Source organism: Macaca fascicularis, chromosome 7 (assembly GCF_037993035.2).
Source record: "Macaca fascicularis isolate 582-1 chromosome 7, T2T-MFA8v1.1".
Taxonomy (NCBI): Eukaryota; Metazoa; Chordata; class Mammalia; order Primates; family Cercopithecidae; genus Macaca; species Macaca fascicularis.
This window is the reverse complement of record NC_088381.1, coordinates 41,328,542-41,351,017: the sequence shown is the minus strand read 5'-3', so window position 1 is coordinate 41,351,017 and position 22,476 is coordinate 41,328,542. Positions and strand designations below refer to the sequence as shown.

Below are 22,476 nucleotides of genomic sequence, written 5' to 3'. Positions count from 1 at the left end.
AGATGGGGTTTCACTGTGTTGGTCAGGCTGGTCTCGAACTCTTGACCTCATGATTGGTCCACGTCGGCCTCCCAAAGTGCTGGGATTACAGGTGTGAGCCACCATGCCCAGCCAGGTATCTGCAACTAAAGTTTCTAACGGCTGAGTTTTGGGTGATGCCAACCAGAAACCCAGAGACTGACTCCGGACTAGTTTCCTTTGGGTTGTTGGTGGCATCCCAAGACGGGTGATGGGGGCTGTCAGCCCCTGCTAGGAGGAGCCTTTTATCACAGATATTCTTTTTTTTTTTTTTTTTTGAGACGGAGTCTCGCTCTGTAGCCCAGGCTGGAGTGCAGTGGCCGGATCTCAGCTCACTGCAAGCTCCACCTCCCGGGTTCACGCCATTCTCCGGCCTCAGCCTCCCGAGTAGCTGGGACTACAGGCGCCTGCCACCTTGCCCGGCTAGTTTTTTGTATTTCTTAGTAGAGACGGGGTTTCACCGTGTTAGCCAGGATGGCACAGATACTCTTTAGAGTTGTCGTTGCACGAAGATAATAAACCAAGCCAGTTTTATTTTATTTTTTATTTTTATTATTTATTTATTTATTTTTTGAGATGGAATCTCGCTCTGTCTCCCAGGCTGGAGTGCAGTGGTGCGATCTCAGCTCACTGCAAGCTCCGCCTCCCAGGTTCATGCCATTCTCCTGCCTCAGCCTCCCAAGTAGCTGGGACTATAGGTGCCCGCTGCCACGCCTGGCTAATTGTTTGTATTTTTTTTTTTGAGACGGAGTCTTGCTCTGTCACCCAGGCTGGAGTGCAGTGGCGCGATCTCGGCTCACTGCAAGCTCTGCCTCCCGGGTTCACACTATTCTCCTGCCTCAGCCTCCCAAGTAGCTGGGACTACAGGCGCCCACCACCACGCCCAGCTAATTTTTTGCATTTTTAGTAGAGACGAGGTTTCACCGTGTTAGCCAGAATGGTTTCGATCTCCTGACCTCGTGATCCGCCCGTCTCGGCCTCCCAAAGTGCTGGGATTACAGGCGTGAGCCACTGCGCCTGGCCTGTTTGTATTTTTTAGTAGAGACGTGGTTTCATCATGTTAGCCAGGATGAGTATTTTTTTTTTGAGCAGAGGCAGGGTTTCACCACGTTGGTCAGGCTGGTCTCAAACTCCTGACCTCGTGATCCACCCTCCTTGGTCTCCCAAAGTGCTGGGATTACAGACATGATCCACGGCACCCGGCCTTAAATTCTTTTTTTAGTAAATGGGGTCTCGGCCAGTCGCAGTGGTTCACGCCTATAATCCCAGCACTTTGGGAGGCCAAGGCGGGTGGATCACGAAGTCAAGAGATCCAGACCATCCTGGCTAACACGGTGAAACCCCGTCTCTACTAAAAATACAAAAAAAGAAATTAGCCGGGCGTGGTGGCGGGTGCCTGTAGTCCCAGCTACTCTGGAGGCTGAGGCGGGAGAATGGCGTGAACCCGGGAAGCGGAGCTTGAAGTGAGCCAAACTCGCGCCACTGCACTCCAGCCTGGGCGACAGAGCGAGACTCCGTCTCAAAAAAATAAATAAATAAAAATAAATAAATAAATAAAAAATAAAATAAATGGGGTCTCGTTGTCGCCCAGGCTGGAGTGCGGTGGCATGATCATAGCTCACTGCAGCCTCGATCTCCTGGGCTCAAATGATCTTCCCACCTCAGCCTCCCTAGTAGGTGGGACTACAAGCACCATGCCCGGCTAATTTTTTTTCCCCCCCGAGATAGAGTCTTGCTTCGTTGCCCAGGCTGGAGTGCAGTGGCACGATCTCAGCTCACTGCAATCTCCGCCTCTCGGGTTCAAGTGATTCTCCTGCCTCATACTCCCGAATAGCTGGGATTATAGGCACCTGCCACCACACCCATCTAAGTTTTGTATTTTTAGTAGAGATGAGGTTTCACCATGTTGGCAGGCTGGTCTCGAACTCCTGACCTTAGGTGATCCGTCTTCCTTGGCCTTCTAAAGTGTTGAGTTATAGGTGTGAGTCACTGCACCTGGCCCCTTTTAATTTTTTATAAAGACAGTGTCTGCTTTGCTGCCCAGGCTGGTCTCGAACTTGTGGCCTCAAGTGATTGTCCTGCCTTGCCTCCTAAACTGCTGGAAATACAGATGTGAGTTGCCAAGCCCAAGCAGTTTTATTTTAAATTCTCTACAAATGGCACACTTCCTTATTTCCTGTACCTGGGGGTGACTGCTTTCACATAGTCCTCCACTACCCTTTGCTTTGGGCATTTTAACTAAAGAAATGATTCTTGCTCTAAAGAGCCATTTGGCTGATATTCTGGGGGGCATTCTTTTGTGTCTCCTTGTCTCTTTCTTTTCCACATATGGGCAGCCTGTTTAGTCTGCCCCAGAGAGAACCGGCTTGTATCCCACTCACGGAGGCCAGCCAGGTACTTTGACTCATGCCTGTAATCCCCTGCATTTTAAGAGGCCAAGGCAGGAGGATCACTTGAGCCCAGGAGTTCAAGACCAGCTTGGGCAACGTGATTAAACCCCGTCCTTACAAAAACAAAAAATTAGCTGGGTGTGGTGGTGCATGCCTGTAGTCCCAGCTACTCAGGAGGCTGAGGTGGGAGAATGGCTTGAACCTGGGAGGCAGGGGTTGCAGTGAGCTGAGATTATGCCACACTGCACTCCAGCCTGGGTGACAGAGCGAGACCTTGTCTCAAAAGAAAAAAAAAAATCCCACTCAAGGCTGGGACATGCTGGCTTCCTCTCCTCCCCATGTCCAGGGTGGGACTGACAAGTGCTGTAAGTAGAGGAAGCCATGGCTTGTGGATGCTGAGCCTTTGCTTGGCTCTCATGCTCTCAACCCTTTTATCCCACGGGTCCTCAGGACACTCCTGAGAACTGGAGGCAGAGTGAGTCCCACCTGCCCTGAGTGCTGAGCTCCTGGTCCAAGATTACCCAGAACTGAACTACAGAGCTGGGTACTGGATCTGCTCTGGCATTGGTTATGGGCAGCAGCATCTGGTGTCATGTCACTTCCTCTGTCATCCGCCCATGGCTGCCCCAGAAGGATCCACATGCCTCTGGCAAAATAATGAGGCAGTGGGGCAGAACCTGTCCCCTACACTTCAGAAACGATGCTGCCTAGCTGGGCATGTTGGCACACGCCTGTAGTCTCAGCCTCTCAGGAGGCTGAGGTGGGAGGATCGCTTGAGCCCGGGAAGTCGAGGCTGCAATGAGCCACTATCCCACCACTGCACTTGAGCCTGGATGATAGAGTGAGAGACCCTGTCTTAAACAAACAAACAGAAAAAGTAAAAAACAAAAAAAACACGGTGGCTCACGCCTGTAATTCCAGCACTTTAGGAGACTGAGATGGGCAGATCACTTGAGCCCAGGAGTTCGAGACCAGCCTGGGCAACGTGGTGAAACCCTGTCCCTATTAAAAATACAAAAATTAGCCGGGTATGGTGGTGCACACCTGTAATCCCAGCTACTCAGGAGACCGAGGCAGGAGAATTGCTTAAACTTGGGAGGCGGAGGTTGCAGTGAGCTGAGAGGCGACAGAGTGAGACTTGGTCTCAAAAAACAAAAACAGGCCAGGCACAGTGGCTCATACCTGTAATCCCAGAACTTTGGGAGGCCGAAGTGGGTGGATCACGAGGTCAGGAGATCAAGATCATCTTGGCTGACATGGTGAAACTCCATCTCTACTAAAAATACGAAAAAAAGAAAAAAAAAATTAGCCGGGCATGGTGACAGGTGCTTGTAGTCCCAGCTACTTGGGAAGCTGAGGCAGGAGAATGGAGGGAACCCAGGAGGCGGAGTTTGCAGTGAGCTGAGATTGTGCCACTGCACTCCAGCCTGGGCAACAGAGTGAGACTCCATCTCAAAAAAAAAAAAAAATGCCACCATTAAGTGGGAACTGTGGGCAACCCATGAGGCTTCATATGCCAGAACCCGTCCACTGCCTGCCCAGGCACCGGCTTGGCCTCCTTGTATTCTGCTGCTTCCTGCATTCCACCCTTTGATGGAGAGAGTATGGTTACCTCTGATACGTGCCAACACTAGACAGGTGGCAGGATTGTTGGGCCTTCCCTTCCTGAAGAGTGCACTGGTGGCTGTATCAGCGTTGGAGGCCTCTGGAGTGCAGCAGAGCCTGGGCGTGGTGGGAGCGTTTGCCTAGGCCCATCTGCCTTGGCTGTCAATCACTCACGGCCAACTGAGCAGAGGCTCTTGACTGTCACAAGCTATCAAGGCCGCCTCCAACCTCCAGGGAGGACGGGCAGGGCCTGACTTGGACCAGGCCATGGCAGAAGTCTGGAGTACTTAGCCCTTCTTTGTGGTTAACTGACCTCCCCCTCCCCAACTATCTTACGCTTTTAGTGCAGGTGGGGGCGGGGAACTAGGAGAGGATACTGGCATAGGAGCTGAGACCATTTCTTTTTTGTTTTTTGAGACGGAGTCTTGTTCTGTTGCCAGGCTGGAGTGCAGTGGCTCAGTCTTAGCTCACTGCAACCTCTGCCTCGCGGGTTCAAGCGATTCTCCTGCTTCAGCCTCCTGAGTAGCTGGGATTACAGGCACCTACCACCACACGCAGCTAATTTTTCACACTTAATCTTAGCCAAAAGGCAGAGAAACGATCTGGCTAATTTTTTGTGTTTTTAGTAGAGATAGAATTTTGCCATGTTGGCTAGGCTGGTCTTGAACTCCTGACCTAGTAATCCACCCACCTCGGCCTCCCAGAGCGCTGAGATTACAGGCGTGAGCCCCTGCGCCTGGCCCATTTTTGAAGAACTGTTGATGAAAAGGCTCTGCACCTTCCAACTTTTGCCTAGACTGGTCCTTTTTTTCTTTTTCCTGACACAGGATCTTGCTTCATTGTCCAGGCTGGAGTGTAGTGGCATGATTATGGCTCAATGTAGCCTCGAGTCCTGGGCTCAAGCAGTCCCCTAGCTTCAGCATCCTGAGTAGCTGAGATCACTGGTACACGCCACATGCCTGGCTAATTCTTTTTTTTTTTTTTTTGAGATGGAGTCTTGTTCTGTCACCAGGCTGGAGTGCAGTGGTGTGATCTCGTCTCACTACAACCTCCACCTCCTGGGTTCAAGGGATTTTACAGTAGCTGGGACTACAGGTGCACACCAACACGCCTGGCTAATTTTTGTATTTTTCTTTTTTTTTTTTTTTGAGACGGAATCTTGCTCTGTTGCCTAGGCTGGAGTGCAGTGGCGCAATCTCAGCTCACTGCAACCTCCCCCTTTGTGGGTTCATGCCATTCTCCTGCCTCAGCCTCCCGAGTAGCTGGGACTACAGGCGCCCGCCACCACGCCCAGCTAATTTTTTTAAATTTTTAGTAGAGATGGGGTTTCACCATGTTAGCCCGGATGGTCTCAATCTCCTGACCTCGTGATCCTCCCATCTTGGCCTCCCAAAGTGCTGGGATTACAGGCGTGAGCCACCGCCCCTGGCCAATTTTTGTATTTTTAGTAGAGACGGGGTTTCCGCATGTTGACCAGGATGGTCTTGATTTCCTGACCTCCTGATCTGCCCGCCTCGGCCTCCCAAAGCGCTGGGATTACAGGAGTGAGCCACCATGCCCGGCCCCTGGCTAATGTTTTTTTTTTTTTTTTTTTGAGACGGAGTCTCGCTCTGTCACCCAGGCTGGAGTGTAGTGGCCCGAGGTGGAGGCTCACTGCAACCTCCACCTCCCTGCTTCAAGCAATTCTCCTGCCTCAGCCTCCCGAGTAGCTGCGATTACAGGCGCACGTCGCCATGCCTGGCTAATTTTTTTTATTTTTAGTAGAGACGGGGTTTCACCATGTTGGCCAGGCTGGTCTCAAACTCCTGTCCTCAGGCGATCCACCCACCTTGGCCTCCCAAAGTGCTGGGATTACAGGCGTGAGCCACTGCACCTGGCCAGTTCTTGTTTTTTTTGTTTGTTTTTTTGTTTTTTTTTTTTTTGAAATGGAGTCTCGCTTTGTTACCCAGGCTGGAGTGCAGTAGCACCGTCTCAGCTCACTGTCAGCTCCACCTCCCGGGTTCACGCCGTTCTCCTGCCTCAGCCTCCCAAGTAGCTGGGACTATAGGTGCCCGCCACCACGCCCAGCTAATTTTTTATATTTTTTTAGTAGAGACGGGGTTTCACTGTGTTAGCCAGGATGGTCTTGATCTCTTGACCTCGTGATCCGCCCGCTTCGGCCTCCCAAAGTGTTGGGATTACAGGCGTGAGCCACCGCGCCCGGCCTCTTGTTCTTGATGTACAGTCATGGCCATATCCAGGCACAGCTTGCAATGGAGGGTCCTACTATGTTTGTGGCAGGGAGCTGCAAACCAGAATGCAGGTTGCAGAAGCAGCTTCTACCTCTGAACAGAAACATTCTCCTGACAGGAGCATCATGTTAGGAAACATCTCTCCTGTCAGGTTTCATTTGCCTTTGTCAAGTGATGGGCTAGGTGTGGTGGGCTCGGGGCCGTGTGTTCATGCCAGCATAGCATCATATGCTTTTTTTGGAGGTATTGATTTAGGAGCTGGCAGTGAGGGGTGTAGGAGTCCTCTAGCCCAATGCCTTGAATCTAGTCCCTTCTGTGAGGTATTGTATGGCAGTGGTGGCAACTGCAACCCTTGCCAGGCACACAGGCAGGCAGTAGATCCCTGTTAGCTGGCTACACAACACCAAGAAGGCTGCAGGAGGTGGGTGGGCCTGGGAGGCTTCCATGCCGGGGTGCCCAGTGAACTTTGCCTCCGAAAGCCAAGTCCTGGCCCCTGGCTCTGTCTGAAGCCTGATGGAAAGCTTGCTTCAGCCAGCCTGCCCTGACACCAAGTTTGCAAGCACAGCTCATTCTCTGTTTGGTCTAGTTCCCTAAATGAGGTGTAGGTGAAGTGCACACGACAGGCTTTGACCAGGTGTGTTCCTGCGACATTAAGCCTTCTCTTCCTGGGGCTGGAAGTGGCTTGGAGAATGAGGTCTGAAGCCGCCTTAAAGATGCCCAGCCCTGTCCCTCCTTTGAGAGAACTTTTCACCCTGGCTCAGTTCCCCCTAGTCTCTGTTTCCCCAGCCCCTACACACACACACAGTTGGAAGTCTAGGACACATCACACATTATGGGGAAGAGCCCCAAACTTTTCAGACAACTTGGACTTGAGCCTCAGCTCTGCCACTGGCCAGCCAGGCACCTGATCCCTGAACTAATCTCTGCATCTGTAAAATGGGGACCCCATACCTGTTCTACCTGTTGCTCAAAGGACTGTGAGCTTTGCCTGCTGATGGTTTGTGTAAAGGAATGAAACTACAAGGTGCAGCCCAGGATGGGGCCTTATAGGCAAGCCCTGATAACATGGAATTTGGGGCAAGAGTTAGGATAGCAGGGGCAGGCAGAACACCAGATCCCACCTGAACCTGGGACTTGTCCTTACTATACTAGGTCAGGCTGTGGTGACACTGGTAAACTCCGGGGCCAAGTATCCTCTAGATGGGGGCTTCTTGGAAGGGGATCTGGGCATGGTCCTTGCCTGGGTAGCTGAGCCACCTCAGAGCTCCTTGCAGGAAGCATGGGAAACATGTTGTGAAGTGTGTGGATCTAGGTTCACATCCAGTGTTTGGCTGTGTGCTGCTTGCTGTCTTCCCCTGTGTCGTTATTCAGAGCCTTATAAGTCCTGGGTCTGCGGGCCGTGTCGCCACATTCCATCCACCTCACGTCAAGTGGCCATACTCAGAGGGCCTTCTTTCCTGTGGGAGGCGTAAGAGCAACCTGCTGGTGCCAAGCCTAAGCGCGGGACCCAGGCAGGACCCAATTCCCCAAAACACTCCCACCCCACCCCAAGACCACACCAAGGGTGTGACTGCCCTGAGGTTTCTGTTCAGCAGCCCTAACATTGGCTCTGCAGAGACGCCCCTCAAGCTCCCAGGCCCAGCTTGGTCTAGGGCCCCGAGCTGGCTCCTGACTTCCAGCTCTGTCCCCTTCTCTTTGTTCACACCACTTCTTTGCCTTCTTGTTGGCAGAAGGAGTCACTGAAGCTCTGAGCAGATGGAGGACAGTGACTGAGTCTTATCCGAGACTCGGTCATGTTCTTCTACTGCCCTTTAAAATGCCCGGTGTCATGGAGTGTCAGTGTGTGACGGGACCTGAGGCAAGTCTCCTCTCCTGTAGCTGAGGCTGACGAGAGAAGGCCACAAAGCCACCTGCCATGGCCGGTGACAGGGCTGGGTCTTCAACCTGGGTTTCCTGACGTTGTTTTGAGGTTCTTTGTGTTTTGTTTGAAGTCTTGTCAGCGGGTGTCTTCTGAGCTGGACCCTGAGTGCAGTGTCCTGGTTCTCAATGGGGTCTCTTTCCCTTGGGGGAGCCAGATCGGATCTGGGTGTGACGATGATGGCAGCAAATTCTAAAAACCTGTTCAGTGTCTTTATAACAGGAAAACCGTAAACTTAGAAATGTAGGCTGCAGCTCATGTGCTCTGTGGTCTGGGCTGGTAGGGATGGCTGGGCCCTGCTCCAGCCACCCACCCCCAACCTCCCTGCAGCTAGTGGGGCACAAGGCCACTCACACTCAGCTGTGGGAGTTGGCAGTCTGTCATTCAGTCTTGTCGTTGGCCTGTAACCATGAAGGACTCACCATGGCATCATCCAGTGGGACCACCCCCCACTCCCCTGCCACCGCCACCATCACACCTACCCCAACCTTTTGCAAGATACTGTGTCTGTCCTCTGTGCTCATGAGCCGAAGGCCAGGCCAGGTGCAGTGACTCACGCCTGTAATCCCAGCACTTTGGGACTATAGGCATGAGTCACTTTGGGATTGCAGGAGGGTCGCTTGAGCCCATGAATTCGAGATCAGCTTGGGCAACATGGTGAGACCCCAACTCTACACGAACTTAAAAAATTAGCCGGGGGCTGGGCACAGAGGCTCATGCTTGTAATCCCAGCACTTTTGGAGGCTGAGGCGAATGGATCACTTGAGGTCAGCAGTTTGAGGCCAGCTTGGCCAACATGGTGGAACCCCATCTCTACTAAAACTACAAAAATTAGTTGGGCATGGTGGTGGGTGCCTGTAATCCCAGCTATTTGGGAGGCTGAGGCAGGAGAATCACTTGAACCCAGGAGGCGGAGGCGGAGGTTGCGGTGAGCCAAGATCATGCCATTGCACTGCAGCCTGGGCGACAGAGTGAGACTCTGTCTCAAAAAAAAAAAAAAAAAAAAAAATTAGCTGGGCTTTGTGGTATGCACCTGTGGTCCCAGTTACTCAGGAGATTGAGGCAAGAGGATCGCTTGAGTCCAGGAGATCAAGGCTGCAGTGAGCCATGTTTGTGCCACTGCACTCCAGCCTGAACAAACAGAGCAAGACCCTGTCTCAAAAAAAAAAAAAAAAAAAGCTGAAGGTCACTTGTTCCTGGGTAGCTTGGGCTGGCGCCACTGGGTCTGAGTGGGTTGGTGTGAGATCAAGGTCTGCAAAAGAGCATTCACTCGTGAGCTGGGCACTTGGGGACACAGGCTGTTTCTGACATGCTCGGTAACTGCGAGCAACTGGCTCGACCCCTAGGCCCTGGTTTCCTTGTCTAAAAATAAGGTTTCTTCCAGCTCAGATGTTCTGTATTTGGGTTGCTGCTGAGGGCTGGGAGTTGGGGAAGGATGTGGGAGGGGCTTATAAGAGGCTCATTTTTCCCTTTTTGGATTTCCCTCCTCTTCTGACCCCCTTCCCAAAGTAGTGTTTTCCATCTAGATGACTCCAGGAGAGCTCACTCAAAGCAGTGGGTAGGGGACTTCTGAAGCACGCGCATTTGTTACTTGAACGTTGTGAGTGGGCAGTTGAAACAATTCTTCCTTTCCAGGTTGAATTCTAACTTTTAGAGATGCTAAAGGGTTGCTGCAAAAGTCTTTTTTTTTTTTTTTGTAGGATATTTCTATTGCCTGCAGTGAGATTTTCCTGGGGTGTCTTCTATCCAAGTCCCAATACTGTGAGGCAGGAAATTACAGAAGGCCAGAGATGGCCTCGAGGGGTGACAGTTCCTGGTGGGTTGGTGGGTTGTCTGTAGGTGGGGAAGATTGGGGAGTGGTTCCAGTGGTTTCTTGCCTCAGTGTCCGTGGTGGAGAAGGGTCTGTTTTCTTTCTTTTTTTTTTGAGATGGAGTTTACTCTTTTTGCCCAAGCTAGAGGGCAGTGGTGTGCTCTCGGCTCACTGCAACCTCCGTCTCCTGGGTTCAAGTGATTGTCCTGCCTCAACTTCCCGAGTAGCTGGGATTACAGGCGTGCGCTACCATGCCCGGCTGATTTTTGTATTTTTAGTGGGAACGGGGTTTCACCATGTTGGCCAGGCTGGTCTAGAATTCCTGACCTCAGGTGATCCGGAGAAGGATCTGTTTTTTAGGTGGTGGTTCCTGGTGTCTGTGGTCCTTTCGTGGCTATTCTAAGGCTGGGATTTGTCCCCTAGACTTAAAGCATAAGAGACTTTAATATCCCTGAGCCTACCACTGTTTTTGAAAACAGTGTTTGCCTTTTCCTTTTACATTGCTAATAAAAGCCAGCACTTATGGAGCTTGTCCTCATGGTCACAGTATCTGAGAAGCTGGATCCCTCAGCGTCGGGCTTGTCCTTCCCCTTGCAGAGGGGGACGTGTTTCTGGTGAGCGGCCAGGCCGCAGCCACTTCTCACCAAGTGTGGGATCCCCATGGTCGTGACTCCTGGCCAACCCGGCGTCCCAGTCCTGCTCTTCATGGAGGCTTTGCTCAGCTGCTTTGGCCCCTCCTTCTCCCCCACCAGCCTGTTCCCTATTCCTGCAGGACCCCCGTGTGAGCTGGGCCCTGTGTGTGCCCTGGGAGGACGGACCCTAAGCATCTGCTGTCCGGGTCACTGGCCTTTTGTGGCAGCAGCTTGAATGCCAGGTCTGCCTATGGCAGTGTCCAGGGCCAAGAGAGACAACTACCTGAGCTGATAGAAACAGGCCGAGTAGGCCAGGCGTGGTGGCTCACGCCTGTAATCCCAGCACTTTGGGAGGCCAAGGTGGGCGGATCACTTGAGGTCAGGAGTTCAAGACCATCCTGGCCAACATGGCAAAAACCCGTCTCTACTAAAAATGCAAAAATTAGCCAGGCGTGGTGGCACAATCCTGTAGTCATAGCTACTCGGGAGGCTGAGGCAGGAGAGTCGCTTGAACACGGGAAATAGAAGTTGCAGTGAGCTGAGATGGTGCCACTGCACTCCAGCCTGGGTGACAGCAAGACTCCATCTCAAAAAAATTAAAAAATAATTAAAAAAAGAAAAAAGAAACAGGCTGAGTCCCTTTCCACACAAGCCTGCATTTGTGCTGGTGTCTTGGGTGCTTCTGATACTTTGCTCCTGAAGGGTTGTTTAATTTGGTCTTTTCTGAAGATACTGAAACAAATGTCAGTTTGTCTGAAGGAAGAACATCACCGACATGTAGATGGGAATGGGTTTGTTGGAGCCCCGTCTTCCTACTTCTCTTCTCTAAAAAATGACCCCTTAACCTCTGGGCTGGAGAGGGCTGTGGAGGAAGAACATTTGGATGTCAGTTTGCAGCTCACACCTTCCTGAAGGAGAGGGCTGGGTGACCTGCGCAGCTTGGGCAGGCTCCTCCGTCGTGGTGGGATTAGACAGCATGGTCCAGAAGCTCCTTCTAGACCTATTGCTACTGGAAGGGGATTCCCCATTCCAGGGGCCTCCAGAAACAAGGCTGAGGATGGGGAGCTCTACTTCTTGTGCCACCCAGGTGCTGCTCTCCCCTTCCCCAGGACCCAGGACTGAGTTATGATGCTGGAGCTGAGAGTGAGACTGAGGGGCCTCCCAGGGAGGTGGGGAGAGGTCAAGAGGTGGCTCAGGATGGGTGAGGTGGCTCACACCTATAATTCCAGCACTTTGGGAGGCTGAGGCGGGAGGATGACTTGAGTCCAGGAGTTCAAGACCAGCCCAGACCACACAGTGATGCCCCATCTCAAAAAAAATAAATAAATAAAAATAAAAATAAACGTTTAATTTTTATTTAAAAATAAATATAGGTAGCTCCTAGGCACCCTAGGTCTAGCACTGGCTGGAGGGAAAGAGCTCAAGAACACAACACACAGGCCCTTCTCCCCAAAGGAGTCAGGCTTATAAACAATTGGCAACAAAGACCTAGAGGACTCCAGGAAGTGCCAGTGAGTGACAGCCCACTCACTGGCACTTCCTGTGACTCTAGAGGGAAGATAAGCAGCAAGACTTGCTTCAGAAAAGAGCAGCTCTGGGTGCCCCCAAAGCTTTGCTGGGCAGATACACAGTTGTGCCAAAAGTTGGTCAGTTCCCCTAGGTATGCCTGGCACTGACTGGGACGTCCAGCAGGGCTGGGTCTGCTCCGGTGGGTCATGAGAGCCACACAGCCACGTGTGTGGTATTCTGTATGGGTACTCAACCCTGGCCACGTTCTTTGCCTATATTGTTGCTTGCAGCAGGTTCCACCAGAAGGATTGTTCCTCAACAAGTATCTTTGACTGAGTTCTCAGGATCATCCTCCATCCGTTCCCCAGGTCTCCCCTATACCTGCTCCATCTGACTACAAGCGTACCTTCCAGCTGTGCTGAGGACCTGACTGTGCTCCCAGCATTTCTGCTCTTACTTCCCATAAGGGTGATTTTTTGGAAGGGCCATGGTTGCTCTTCACATTTTGAGTTGCTGGATGCTTCTGCAGAAGGGATGAGAGTATGGAAGGAGAAGGGCCCACATGAATGTGTTTGGTGCCTTCCAGCAGCCTGAGATTGTGAGAACCACCCCATGCACTCTTCAAATGCTTTAAAACATTTTGTGTATGTGTTGAATTCTTGTAATAAACCCGTGAGTTTACTATGAGTTAAACCCAATAGGCAGGACATGAGTTCTTTGGTTGAGCTTTCCTTCTTGTCATCAACTAGCTGTTGGTGCCTGAATTCTTGGCTGCATCTAACCTTTTATTTTAGTTTTTATTTTTATTTTTTAGAGGTAGAGTCTTGCTCTGTTCCCTAGGCTGGAATGCAAGTGTTGCGATCATGACTCACTGCAGCTGCGAATTCCTGGGCTCAAGGGATGCTCCCACTCCTGAGCCTCCCGAGTTGCTCAGACTTCAGGTGCCTTCCAGCACGCCTGGCTGATTTTTTTGGGGGGATAGGGCCTTACTATATTGCCCAGGTTGGAGCATCCAACCTGTTTTCCTGAATGTCAGGCCCTGTTACCCTGACATAGGTACCACGGTAGTCCCCAGTACTGGCCTGAGACACAAGACTAGTTGGCTGGACCTTGGAGAAGTAACTGCATGTCTCTGTTCCTGCCATTGCTGAAGGATCCTGGCTGTGCCGTCAGCTTGCCTTGTCACCTTGTTCTTGGCTTCAGTTTCCCCATCTATAAAACGAAGGGGTTGAACTAGCTGATCTCCGTGATGTGTCTTGTATTTCGGACATTACCTCCCCTGGGGAAGAGAAAAACTAAAGACTCTAGTGACCACCTTAGGACATCTCACCCACATTCCCAGCTTCAGTCTGACCTGGACCCAATCCAGTTTCAGTAGACAACCTTAATAAGTGACTCATGGCACTTGATGAGGGAGGTCCTTGTGCAGGTAAATGCAGGAGCCCTAAATGAAGCCAGCATTTTATTGCTCTCACAAGTAATGGAGAGAGTAAGGTGAGCTCTCAGTCTTGGAGGTAGATGGTGTTTGTGTTGTGAAGATAAAGAAACTGAGGCCAGGCATGGTGGCTCATACCTGTAATCCCAACACTTTTGGTGAGGCCGGAGCAGAAGGATTCCCTAAGCCCAGGAGTTCAAAACCAGCCCAGGCAACATAGTGAGACCTCATCTCTACAAAAATGGAAAAGCTAGGCAGGCATTATGGTGCACACCTATAGTCCCAGATACTCTGGAGGTGGAGGCAGGAAGATCTCTTGAGCCTAGAAGTTTGATGCTGCAATGAGCTATGATAGCACCACTGTACTCTAGCCTGGGGGACAGACTGAGACTCCATTTCCAAAAAAAAAAAAAAAAAAGAGGCCAGACATGGTGGCTTACACCTATAAATAATCCCAGTACTTTGGGAGGCCAAGGTCAGGAGTTCCTGACCTCAAGGAACTCCTTGAGGTGAGGTGAGACCAGCCTGACCTTAAGGAACTCCTTGAGGTGAGGAGACCAGCCTGGCCAACATGGTGAAACCCTGTCTCTACTAAAAAAAAAAAAAAGAAATAGCTAGGCATGGTGACAGGCACCTGTAATCCCAGTTACTTGGGAGGCTGAGGCAGGAGAATCACTTGAACCCAGAGGGCAGAGGTTGCAGTGAGCAGAGTTTGTACCACTGCACTCCAGCCTGGGCGACAGAGTGAGACTCCATCTCAAAAAAAATAAATAAATAAAATAAATAAATAAATAAAAATAAGAAACTGAGATTCGGAAAGATGAAGTGGCTTCCTCAGGCCAAGCATGAAGCTAGGAAGCAAACTCCAGTGTAACTGAGGTCTGTTCTCTTTGCCATTTTTTTTTTCTTTTGAGACAGGGTCTTGCTCTGCTGCCCAGGCTGGAGTACAATGGCGTGATCTTGGCTCACTGCAACCTCCACCTCCCGGGTTCAAGGGATTCTCGTGCCTCAGCCTCCCAAGTAGCTGGGACTACAGGTGTGCGCCACCACACCCAGCTAACTTCATATTTTTAGTAGAGATGGGGTTTCATCATGTTGGCCAGGCTGGTCTCAAGCTCCTGACCACAAGTGATCTGCCCTCCTCGGCCTCCCAAAGTGCTGGGATTACAGGCGTGAGCCACCGTGCCAGGCCCTCTCTGCCATTTATGGTATCGTTCTGCTATGCTGGATCACGTCGGGTCTCTGGCTGTGAGTTTCTTCTCTGCAGGAACTGAGGTGTGTAGAGATGGGGGAGGTCTCCAGTGCTTAGACCTGACTCTAGGGACATTGGGAGATGGAAATGTTTTGAGGCTTGGTTCCTGCCCTAGCTTTCTGTAGTCAAGGTGAGGGATACCTCAGACTGCTGGGAACTATAAGGCGAGGGGTTCTAATGGCCACTGTGGGACTTCAGAGGAAGGAAAGGGGAGCTGAGGACGCCAGAAAGACCTGAAGGCTGGATACCTTTAGTTAAGGAGTGAGGAAGGGGTGAGCCGAGGGGGCAGTGCAGGCAGCTTTGTGGATGCTTGTCAGGGCCCTGGAGTGGACGGGCTGGGCAGGCTTGATGGAAGCAGTTGTTGGGCGGCTTTGGAACCTCTTGTCCTCCCCACGTGTGGCTGGTCAGCCTGCAGAGCCCACGCTTTCCCTGCTCCTGGTTTGCCAGTTTCCCCTTTTTCTGCCCTCCTCACTCTGGTGTGGCTGTCATCCTAAACAAGTGTCATACTGAGTGGACGGATGGCAGCACTTACCCACCCATGAGGCTGATGAGGCTGCCCTGTGCCGCTCCCCGTGCCCTCACAAACAGCAGAGTCAGGGTGCCTGGTCTCAGGAGCCCTGCTCCTCCATGAACTTAGCTGTGTGCCATTGACAAATTACTGAGTCTTTCTGGGTCTCAGTTTCCCTGTCTGTACAAGGGGGTGGGCTTTGAGATGTCATCTGCTGGGGTGGCTGGAATCAAGTAGGAACCAAGGCAGGTGTTTGGGGGTCGCACTTGCTGTGACTTAGCCTCCCAGACTGCTCCCCACAGAGCATCTGTGCTCAGGCAGACAGGGGCCCACCAGCTCATCCGTGACTGCCTTGATCACCTGAGAGGTGACCAGGGACAGGATGGGAGCTGTGGGGTAGCCTTTTGGACTCTATAGAACCTGAAAGATGGAACCCTGAGGAAAAGGGTCATCGGGCCCAGAGGGAATCCTGGAAACTAGTCTTGAGCCGGGAAACAGCCCCTACACTCACCCCACCCCACCTCAAGCAGGAAACTCTGTGCTGAGAACTTGCTATTTAAGAGGCCTCTGGGGAGGTCTGGCCAGAAGGGAGGCATTTGAGGGAGGGTTTAAAATTAGCCCGGGTGAATGTGTGACCCCTGGGGAGAGCTGAAGCAGAGGTTTCTGTGGGTCTGCTCTGGTCTGGGTCTTTGACCCAAATCATGTCCTGCTTTCCTGGGGAGGAAGGGGAGGAGAGAAGGGTGCTGATCTAGGTCCCTCCATCAGGGCACTGGCGGCTGCACTCTTGGCCCATCCTCTGGGGGTGAGGTGTTGCGGGCCGACCCTGAGCCATCCAGAGGGCTTGGTGCTCAGGTCCTGTCATCCTTTCCCCGCACCCATCACCTCTGCCAGGCTGGGCGTGTAGTAGGAAGACGGGTTTTGGGGTTTTTTTTTTTTTTTTTTTTGAGATGGAGTTTTGCTCTTGTTGCCTAGGCTGGAGAGCAGTTGTACGATCTTGGCTCACTGTAACCTTCGCCTTCTGGGTTCAAGGAGTTCTCCTACCTCAGCCTCCCTTGTAGCTGGGATTATAGGCATGTGCCACCACATCCGGCTATTTTTGTATTTTTTAGTAGACACGGGTTTCTCCAAGTTGGTCAGACTGGTCTTGAACTCCCAACCTCTGGTGATCCGCCCACCTCGGCCTCCCAAAGTGCTGGGATTACAGGTGTAAGCCACCATGCCTGGCCTTTTTTTTTTTTTTTTTTGAGATGGAATCTCACTCTGTTTCCCAGGCTGGAGTGCAGTGGCACGATCTTGGCTCACTGCAAACTCTGCCTCCTGGGTTCTAGTGATTCTCTTGCCTCAGCCTCCCAAGTAGCTGGGACTGCAGGGATGGGCCACCACACGTGGCTAATTTTTTGCATTTTTAGTAGAGATGGGGTTTTACCATGTCAGCCAGGCTGGTCTCAAACTCTTGACCTCAAGTGATCCGGCCGCCCCAGGCTCCCAAAGTGCTAGGATTACAGGCATGAGCCACTGCACCTGGCCGAGGCCTGGGTTTTGAGTTCCAGGTCTGCTGCCTTTAAAGAATAAGCCATGTGACCTTGGGCAAGTCACTTCCGCTTGAGGATTCACACGCACAACTCGAGGCCCTTACATCAAAGGCAGAGAGGCCTGCTGGGCTCGGATTGGGAGCTCGGTTTGGCCCATCCTGGAGCCTCGGCTGTCCGGACCTCCAAATACTGCCAACAACAAGGCAGGATAATAGTGGTGTCTCCGTGGGACATGAGCTGCCAGGGCTGTGAGGTGTGAGGTGCCATCACCCCAAGCCCAGGCACAGAGGCTGGTATAGTGGTGCCTCTGCTGAGGGAAAGACATGTCCCAGGGGATAAGAAGCATCCCAAGTGGCCTGAGATTCTGCTGGATGGGCTTGGCAAAAGCTCACATGAGGGAAGAAGTTTCTCTTCACCATGGCTGAGAGTCATTCTTGTGTGGGTGGGAGTGGTGACACCAGCAACCGGCAGCTATCCTGGCTGGTTTCCTTTGACATTCTTGGCTCTGTTGAGTTCTCTGGGTGCACTGGGTGCAGTTTGGCCTAACACTGCTCCAGCTCCCTGATACAAGCCACTGATAGAAGCCATCGTCTCAGAAAGGCTGCTGTCTGGGGTCAGCAGGCCATCACTAGAGCACGGAGCAAGTTCTTTGGTACTCTCAAGAAGGAGATGTGACCCACTGTAGGGCAACTAAATGCTTTCAAGAATGGCTGCATGATGGGGTGAGACATGTGAACTTCTAAAATCTGCAGTGGCCAGTTCAGAAGACCTGTGCTTGGCTTCGCAGGAGGAGATGTGGCCCAGAGCAGAAGTCAAGCGTTTAGGGATGCTCTGCTTGTTCACATTTTTCATTATTCAGGAAGCCACAGTTTCAAAAAATGTTTTTAATGGATCTAAGCTATGGAAAATCTCCCCTCCCCCATCACAATTTTTGGCTGATCAGGGCTTGCTAGTTTAGCATCCAGTGCCAGCAGCATTTAAATAGCAGCAGTGGCTACAGCCACAGGATGGACACCTGGTGTTTAGACCTGGCTTGTAACTATGTTGGGGGCAGTGCTCAAAACTCACAGCATCTGCTGGGCGTGGTGGCTCACTCCTGTCATCTCAGCACTTTGGGAGGTCGAGCTGGGTGGATCACTTGAGGTCAGGAGTTCGAGACCAGCGTGGCCAACATGGTGAAACCCTGTCTCTACTAAAAATACAAAGAATTAGCTGGGCATGGTGGTGCATGCGTGTAATCTCAGCTACATGGGAGGCTGAGGCAGGAGAATTGCTTGAACCCAGGAGGCAGAGGTTGCAGTGAGCTGAGATGGCACAACTGCACTCCAGTCCGGGTGACAGAGTGAAACGCCATCTCAAAAAAACAAAAAACAAAAAAAACCTCACAGCATCAAATGCTTCACCTGAAGCTGGCAAGATCTTGGCGTGTTCTTCAAAACTCAGCGTAATGGTTTTGACTCTTTACCCATTACCCTGTTCAGTCAACATTTATTTATTTATTTATTTTTTTTGAGACGGAGTCTCGCTCTGTCTCCCAGGCTGGAGTGCAGTGGCCGGATCTCAGCTCACTGCAAGCTCCGCCTCCCGGGTCCACGCCATTCTCCTGCCTCAGCCTCCCGAGTAGCTGGGACTACAGGTGCCCACCACCTCACCCGGCTAGTTTTTTTTTTTGTATTTTTTAGTAGAGACGGGGTTTCACTGTGTTAGCCAGGATGGTCTCGATCTCCTGACCTCATGATCCACCCGTCTCGGCCTCCCAAAGTGCTGGGATTACAGGCTTGAGCCACCGCGCCTGGCCTCAGTCAACATTTAGTACCATCACCATGCTAAGAGCAGGGAGAGAGACAGGAGTATAAGGTGTTTCTTGACATTGAAGGCCCCACATCTTGTGTAGGAGCAGGAGATGGATGAGAAAGTGCCAGGACCTCTGCCGAAATCACTGTGGGGCATAGTGGGCATGGGACTCTGTTTCCTTTACATCTTCGCTCCTCCCCTCAACTAGACTGGAGCCTCTCTACCAGAAGGCCATGGGTATCATCTAGAAAATAGATACTTTTTTGTCTGAGGGGCCAGTGGTGCAATGGATTAAAAAAAAGATACATTTTTACATGTACATTTTTTGGGGGTCAGGCACTGCAGCTTTCTTCAGGTTTTTTGTTTTTTTTTTTTTTGAGACGGAGTCTCGCTCTGTCGCCCAGGCTGGAGTGCAGTGGCGCGATCTCGGTTCACTGCAAGCTCCGCCTCCCGGGTTCACGCCATTCTCCTGCCTCAGCCTCCCGAGTAGCTGGGACTACAGGCGCCCGCCGCCACGCCCGGCTAATTTTTTGCATTTTTTAGTAGAGATGGGGTTTCACCGTGTTAGCCAGGATGGTCTCGATCTCCTGACCTCGTGATCCGCCCGTCTCGGCCTCCCAAAGTGCTGGGTCTTCAGATTCTTAGAGGAGGCTTTGGTTTGAAAAGGCATACTGATTAGCATGGTGTGGTGGTGTACCCCTGTAATCCCAGCTACTCAGGAGGCTGAGGCAGGAGAATCTCTTGAACCCAGGAGGTGGAGGTTGTAGTGAGCTGCGATCATGCCACTGCCGTTTAGCCTGGGCGACAGAGTAAGATTCCGTCTCAAAAAAGAAAAAAGGGCATGCTGGGCTGGATTTGTACCTTTATCGAACAGGGCTTTCTTTTTGCCTCTGTTCACCAGCAGACTCAGTCTGTGTGCAGAGGCATCTGGCAGACTCTGCATGATGCCTCTGGGATGTACCCAGAGAAAGAAAAGGGCTTTGGGAAATTCAGTGCTGTGAAATAATGTTAATTTGCCTTGGGTGTCCAAAGAGGCCCAGGAAAGGCTGAATTCCTCTAAACTCTAGAATAATTCCAGTGGCCGGCCTGAAGGAAGAGCTGTTGTCATCCCTGTCCGTCTTGGGCAGCCTGGCCCTGATCACTGGTCTCTGTCCCCAGGTCCGGACACTGTTTGTCAGCGGCCTCCCTGTGGACATTAAACCCAGAGAACTCTACTTGCTCTTCCGGCCATTCAAGGTGAGTCAGGACCTGGCCACCCCCAGGTGGAGCCTGGGACCCTGGAGAAGCAACAGGGTCGGGCTAGGCAGCAGGGTGATGTGGGAAGGTGTGGCAGAAGCTGTGGGGGCAGGTCCAGCCCTCTGTCCTGGTTCTGCGAATTCACATGCTGCCTTCTGAGCCTGTTTGCTCGCCAGTTAAATGGAGACAGTAAAAATTTTTTTTTCCCTTGAGACAGAGTCTTGCTGTGTTGCCCAGGCTAGGGTGCAGTGGCGTGATCTCAGCTCACTGCAACCTCTGCCTCCTGGGTTCAAGCAGTTCTCCTGCCTCAGCCTCCCGAGCTGGGATTACAGGCACGCACCATTATGCCCGGCTAATATTTGTGTTTTTAGTAGAGATGGGGTTTCACCATGTTGGTCAGGCTGGTCTTGAACTCCTGACCTCTTGATCCACCTGCCTCAGCCTCCCAAATTGCTGGGATTACAGACGTGAGCCACGGGGCTTGGCCTTTTTTGTTTTGTTTTGCTTTGAGACAGAGTCTCGCTCCGTCGCCCAAGCTGGAGTGCAGTGGCGTGATCTTGGCTCACTGCAACCTCCGCCTCCCGGGTTCAAGCGATTCTCCTGCCTCTGCCTCCCGAGTAGCTGGGACTACAGGCACCCTCCACCATGCCTAGCTAGTTTTTGTATGTTTAGTAGAGATGAGGTTTCACCATGTTGGCCATGATGGTTTGGATCTCTTGACCTTGTGATCTGCCCGCCTCGGCCTCCCAAAGTGCTGGGATTACAGGCGTGAGCCATGGTGCCCAGCTAACAGTAAGAATCTTTAAATATATGTGGTTATATAAAGAATCTTTGAGATTCAATGTAGCCTTTTAGTTTGCAGATGAGAAAACTTAAAAGGTAAGGTCTGTGCTCTCGGGTTACTAGTTAATGGAGCAAATGGGAATTTCTGCCTGAAGTGATGAGTGCTGCCGCCTTATGCCCACCCCATGTGCCAGATCGTGTGATTCAGAATGCAGGGCGGTGGACGCTTGGTAGTGGTGGAGGTCAGGGTGGGTTGATGTTGACAGGGAGAAGGGTGTGAGAATGATTCAGGGGAGCCCTGGGGAAAGTGGGGGCTGATGAGGTGGCAGCGCTGGGTTAGCACAACACACGCTTCTGACCTTCCGCGGTAACAGCCACCTCTCTCTGCAGGGGTATGAAGGGTCCCTGATCAAGCTCACCGCGAGACAGGTAATTTCTCTCCTAGGGTTTTCTTCCTCCCAGCCCAGACTGATTGCTGAGCTTCGAACAGGGGCCTGTTAACCTTTCCCTAATCTAGAGGCATCTGGCGGTAGAGACTTGCTCCATGTTGTCCCGTTTCTCACAGAGCAGCCTCTGTAGGTCCCACTGTCCCTTTACTGGCCATCTGAGCCCAGCCAGCTCCTGGTCCTCCCCGTCTGTTTCTTAGGAATCTGGGAACCCGGCTGGCTGAGGATAGTAGAGCAGTTAGCTGAGCTCTGGTTTTTTTTTTTGTTTTGAGACGGAGTTTTGCTCTTGTTGCCCAGGCTGGAGTGCAATGGCGTGATTGAGCTCTAGCCTTTGATACAAGGAGGCCAGGGCCTGCTAGCCTTCGGGGGTTGTTTGGGGTCTAGACTGATTCTTGGGAAAATGAAGTTGGAGCAGTTTTCAACCTATTGCTCCTTGATAGAACCGGAGTCTTCCCATGCCCTTGATACATTGATGTCTCCTTTCTTGCTGGGGAAAACACTGGGACTGACTTTTAGTTATCTGCATGCATTAAAAACAATACTTTTACTAAAAGGGCAATGTTTAATTCAGTGGAATTAAGCTCCGTTGGCATCATTTCCCACAGGGTATTCCTGGGGAGGGAGACTTGACTTCTGGTGCACGTTGAGCTGCTGTTCCGCTGAACATAGGGAGGACGTGGGCTGGAGTTTTGGGGGGCTTTTTTTCCTTTTGTATTCTCATCAGCAGGGCAAATACTGTTTCCACATGGGTGATACTCTTTTTTGTTGTTATTTTGGAGGGAGAGGTGGAATGCTGGGAGAGATATAAGGGTGTTCTCTTTTCTTCCTACTAGCCTGTTGGTTTTGTGATCTTTGACAGCCGGGCAGGAGCAGAAGCGGCCAAGAATGCGCTGAACGTGAGTAGGTGGAGAATGGGTCTTCTCTGACCCACAGCCCTCTTAGGCAGTGGGTGTGCAGATGTATCTTATTTCCCAGCCATCCCTGGGCAGAGTCCTTGGCGAAACTGTGCCAAAGGCCATTACTCAAGGCCTGAGCTGCCTTTCCTCTGCCTCAGCCACTGTGTGGGCAAGTCTTCCAGGTGAGCTTGTTTACGGGGCTCTTCTCTACTGTCTGCCATTAACACTCTGGGTCCTCCAGAGTAAGCCTTTCTCTTCTTTTCTCTATCCATGTAGGGTATTCGTTTTGATCCCGAGAATCCACAGACCCTGAGGCTAGAGTTTGCCAAAGCCAACACCAAGATGGCCAAGAGCAAGCTAATGGCAACCCCAAATCCCAGCAACGTGCATCCCACCCTAGGAGCACACTTCGTCGCACGAGACCCCTGTGAGTGGCACTCTGAGCTGATAGGCCCTCATGGGGTTGTATTCGGGGCAGACT

General features: G+C 51.7%; 1 protein-coding gene across 4 annotated transcripts in view; it reads left to right on the top strand.

Annotated features, from left to right (window-relative positions):
- Window positions 1-22,476, top strand: part of RBPMS2 (RNA binding protein, mRNA processing factor 2) — a 39,280-nt gene that overhangs the window by 6,203 nt on the left and 10,601 nt on the right. For 2 of the 4 annotated variants that reach the window (XM_073996031.1, XM_005559785.4), the window contains exons 2-5: window positions 19,793-19,870; window positions 21,044-21,082; window positions 21,933-21,995; window positions 22,272-22,422. In XM_073996031.1, the coding sequence (XP_073852132.1) occupies window positions 22,338-22,422 (85 nt within the window). In that variant the 5' untranslated portion in view covers window positions 19,793-19,870; window positions 21,044-21,082; window positions 21,933-21,995; window positions 22,272-22,337. The remainder of the gene's footprint in view (window positions 1-19,792; window positions 19,871-21,043; window positions 21,083-21,932; window positions 21,996-22,271; window positions 22,423-22,476) is intronic. The other 2 variants (XM_073996029.1, XM_073996030.1) reach the window with 2 other exon arrangements.